Genomic DNA, 4,420 nt, shown 5'->3' with positions numbered 1-4,420 from the left:
TCAGAGAAATCTGGACTAAATGCAGCTACTGCTAGCTGGGCCATCTTCTGCACGGCACTTTATAACTCCGGACCTCTGTTTCCTCATCTGGAAAATGGTAATAATAATAATAATAATATCTGTCTCACAGATTGATGAGAAGATAAAATGAGATCAGACAGGTACACGGTCTAGTCCAGACCCCAGAACATACTTGGCACTCAATTAATATGAGATAATTCTGCTATACCATGGTATAATATTTGTTATTACCATAAATATTATTAGATGATCATGAATTTGCCTTGGCATTGCCAAATGGAGATAGGAACTGTCTGGTTCATAATGACTAAATACTGAGACTCTGGCCTGCATCATTAAAACGACATTGTGTTTGTACACATAGATTGTAATGACTAACCCAAGAAATGCTTTCTTCGTTCTCAGTGTCCAATCTGAGCGAGTTGGCATTAAGACATAATTTGTGTCCATAAAGCAGGTTAAGCTGGTTTACCAGCCTGCAGCTGACACCTGTAACTGGGCATTGCTCTGAGCCACCTGCAGAGTGGGTCTGGGAACCCAGCAAGTTATCTGAGGACAGAATATCCCACAGGGCCCTCTGGGCAGGCCCAAGGAGTTGGATGCAACTTGTTGATTGGAAAACCAACCCAAATCAGTGCCAACTAACAAAGGCAGACATGATCTCCATGTATAAGATGGCCCACAGGACCCCGGGCAGCTTCTGAGGCCCTGAGGGCCTGTGTGAGAAAGAACAGAGGAGCAGGTGGAGAGCAGGTGCTTTGGACCACTGTTTCCCACACTGGGCAGAGCAGGTGTGGGAGGGGCAGCCCCCTCTTTCTCTCCTCTCCCATTTCCTCCGTCTTTTTCCTAATTGGAGGAGGCAAAATTACGCAAGGGGAGGCCGGATTACATTAACTAACCGGGGGAAAGAGCCTGCAGGGGATAGGTTGAGGCCCAAGGTGATCTGAGGTCCTCTCCCTCTTCCTAGAAGGGATGTTGGTGTGCGGGCAACCGTGTTGCAGGGTCTCCTGGACCACGCAGGAGGGCAGGCCTGCTGGGCAGCTGGTCTCGGCATATGGAGATGTGTCCATGCCGGCTGGCACAAATCTCTGCCCTGCGTCCCCACTGCCTCCCCACCACTCTGGCTGCCAAGACCCCTCCTCCGGGACCCCCAAGACCTCCTCAACATTTGTCTCTGGCAGCGGCCTCTAGCACCCAACTTTGTTCTGATTGGTCAGAGCTGGTTGTGAAATGTTTTAAAGATTGTCCCTGACAAAAGGAGCCTCCCAATCCCAAAAGGGGGTACACTGACCTGCATCATCTCCAGGGGTGGAGGCAGAGCAGGTAGGTGGTGGGCTCTAGAACCAGGTGGCCTGGGCTAGCCATGAGACCCTGGCCAGTCATCTGACCTCCCCATCCTCTTCCACAAAATGCCCATAATATTGTGGAAAGTGTTAGCTGAGCCACAGATGCCAGCGTCTGTGTCTGAATAGTTTGTTGCTATTCCTATTTCAATGCTCCTGCCCTGGACTTTTTTTCCCTTCACTTTTTCCAGTTCCACATGTTTCTTCCAAATCCTAGGGCTCATCTGCTTCAATCGTTCACTCCTGTCCTTACTCCTATCAGCATACACCACAGGGTGGACCCTGGCTGCAGAGAGAGAGCTCGGTTGAAACTCGGGTGGCAGGCTGCCGACTCTAACTAGAGTAAAGGCCAGAATCGGGGAGGGCGCCTGGGCCGCAGCTCCAGCGCGGGGCTGGGAAAGCTGCCCACAGCCCAGGCAGGGCAGCCGGCTTGGCCGCTGCAACCGCTCACACCCCCCTTCCCTCATGGAGGACTGCAGGCCTCTTTATTTTATTGACTTCCAACTAGGACGACCTCACTGTGCAGCCAACAGCCCCCAAACTCTGAGACTCCAACATTAAAAACTTCAACTTCCAATTCTTTGTCTTCTTTCTTTATGTTGATCAAATAACTCACCGTATACCACTAGTTTGTTAGAAGTGAAACCAACAATATGTAATTCTACAGCTAGTTAAGTCAGAGTGGAGAGTTAGTGATTAATTAGCATAATGCTCAATAGCCCCCCATTCCTTTAAACACACATGCACCCACAGACACCCTCCCCTCTAGAGGAAACCTTTAAGAAAAATATTGCCAGAACTGGTGGGAACTCTTCTAAGCCCATTACTCACTTTGGAAACACATAGGGAGAAAGCAATACCCAGTCTATACAGCTGCCTGGAAGCTATGACTTTAAGCCCAGTCTTTAAAAGTCCATATCTCTGCATTTTTAATGTGCAGGTGCCTGGATTACACACACCTTGTTGAAATCTTATGGCTATGCTGTAAAAGGGTTGGGTTATTGCTGAGACGCAAAGGGAGACATAATCTACACAATAGAGACAGGAGGCCTAGGAAACAGGTAAAGCGTCCCTGGAACAGGAAACGTTTACTTGTCACCAGGCCAATTGGTTACCACAAATAATATCTTTGCCTAAATGATACAAACAAGCTGGGTTTTCCTGCTTCATCCAAGAGGAGGGGAACAGCAGGAGACCAGCTGTCTTATGTGTAGTCCCAAAGCCTGGTTCTAATAGCAAGACAAATCCTTGATGGAAAATGTACAAAGTAATCGAGCTGGCAAGGAATCAGAAGAAAATACCCAGACCCCTTTCTTACTAGCTACACATGTATGTCATCTTCTGAAGCTCAGAATCAAGCAGGAAAAGAGAGCAAAGGTTAATACATACATATAAGACACATTATTTTGGTTTTCTTATCCATTTAAGAGGTTCTCTTTAACTGTTGGGTTTGATTTTAAATGAAGGTCTGTACAACATGAAATCAACTCCAGTACAAAAAATAAAGTCATGTGGAATTTTTGAAAACTGCCATACGGTAGAATCTGTATCCTAGTTTTATAATAAAAAGAGAACTCCTGCCTCTTAAAAAAATGATAAAGTATAAATCACAGCTTTGTTAGCACTGCTAGGCCGAACATTCAGATGGCATGGGAAGTAGGTCATGGAGAAAGCGGCCCAGCAGGAGATGGGGCATGAAGAGAGAGGGGGAGGAACAGGTGCCCAGGTCCCCCAGCACACCTGCACGGCACTCTGGGAAGACTTACTTGGGTGTGCCCGTGGGTTTCCAGTACCTGCAGAAGAGGTACTGTCCATCTGCATTGATCAGGTGAGGGAGGTCCTGGTACGGAACACTCTGTGGGGTCTGCCTGGGAGAACTTTCCTCGGGCATTGTGGAAGGGTCTTCAAGTCCTTGAGAGAAAGGCAGACATATTCTAAAGTCAGAAATACAGCAAAAAATACGTACAACAGGGGAGGAAAGCCTTGCTCATAGTCAGTAACATTTTTTTTAAAAGCACTTTTTAAAAAACCCTCCATTTCGAAGATTTTTTAAAAAATACATACATTTCTTGCAAACCTCTCCAAGACTGAAAAATCCTATTTGTTCTTAAGAAAATGCTCACTTTATTTTGTAAGTGCTTCATTACAGTTTTTTTCTCCCTTCCCATCTGTGTTTATTCTAAATCATTTCAGGAAACTTCATCTTAAAGACTATTTTAGCTGTAATCAAGTTGAAATTATAGTCAGCTCTGTGGGTACAAAGACCCAGCTGCAGGAAGACCCATCTCTCTTAAAACCTCCAAGGCACAGTTTCGGGGGGTACCGTCATGAGGCGGTGACACTCCAATCATTCTCCCCGTCTTAATTCCCAAAGGCGCAGTGACAGACCTGTCTCCATTACGTCCTGGCTTTTGCATTCCACCACCGCGACAGCCTCAGACTCGGAGCCAGGCGAGCAGGGACCGCCGGCTCGTCTCCGCGGTCACAGGGCGGCATTCGAGCCGCGCCGGGCCCCTGTCGCCCACCCTGCGCCCCCCGAGGCTCTCCGGGAATCTCCCGTCCCCGGGGCGCTGCGGCTGTCACCACTAGTTCACTGTCCCCACTTCTCCCAGCACACCACCGAGGGACCGGGAAGGGACACCCGGAGCCGCCGCCCGGGGCGCTGCAGCCCGGCGCGCGCCGCCACCTGCACACGCACACGCGGGCCCTCGAGGCACAGTCGCCCCGGGCTTCGGACAAACTTTGCGTCCTGCGTGTCCCCGAATGCACGGGGGACGGAGCCCGCGCTGTCATCGGAAACGCCGCAAGAGCCCGGGGGCCGCGCCCGGTCCCGGTGTCTCTGCACCGGGGACTGGAGGGACGGGCTTGATGAGGACAAGTTGGTTTTAGGAGCTGGCGCGAGGGACCGGGGGCGCGCGCACGGACACGCGCACACGCTCGTGCACGGGGGGCGCGGGGACCCACGCCGTGCGTGCCGGGGTCCCGAGGCTGCTCCCGCCCCTGGTGGCGCGCTTGCGGACTGGGGCGGGGACCGGAGGCAGTTACCGGGGCCGCGA

At 50.6% G+C, this 4,420-nt stretch overlaps 1 protein-coding gene across 2 annotated transcripts in view; it reads right to left on the bottom strand.

Annotated features, from left to right (window-relative positions):
- Nucleotides 1-4,414, bottom strand: part of MGLL (monoglyceride lipase) — a 125,988-nt gene extending 121,574 nt beyond the window's left edge. The window contains exons 1-2 of one of the 2 annotated variants that reach the window (XM_008568485.1): nt 4,410-4,414; nt 3,131-3,275 (exon numbers count right to left, since the gene is read on the bottom strand). In XM_008568485.1, the coding sequence (XP_008566707.1) occupies nt 3,131-3,255 (125 nt within the window). In that variant the 5' untranslated portion in view covers nt 3,256-3,275; nt 4,410-4,414. Of the gene's footprint in view, nt 1-3,130; nt 3,276-3,752; nt 4,016-4,409 lie in introns of those variants that run through there. The other variant, XM_008568483.1, reaches the window with a different exon arrangement.
- Between the last annotated feature and the right edge of the window lie 6 nt (nt 4,415-4,420).

The sequence above is a fragment of the Galeopterus variegatus genome, unplaced genomic scaffold, assembly GCF_000696425.1.
Source record: "Galeopterus variegatus unplaced genomic scaffold, G_variegatus-3.0.2 Scaffold415, whole genome shotgun sequence".
NCBI classification, from domain to species: Eukaryota; Metazoa; Chordata; class Mammalia; order Dermoptera; family Cynocephalidae; genus Galeopterus; species Galeopterus variegatus.
Note: the sequence above shows the minus strand (reverse complement) of the source record. Positions and strands in the feature narration are given on the sequence as shown.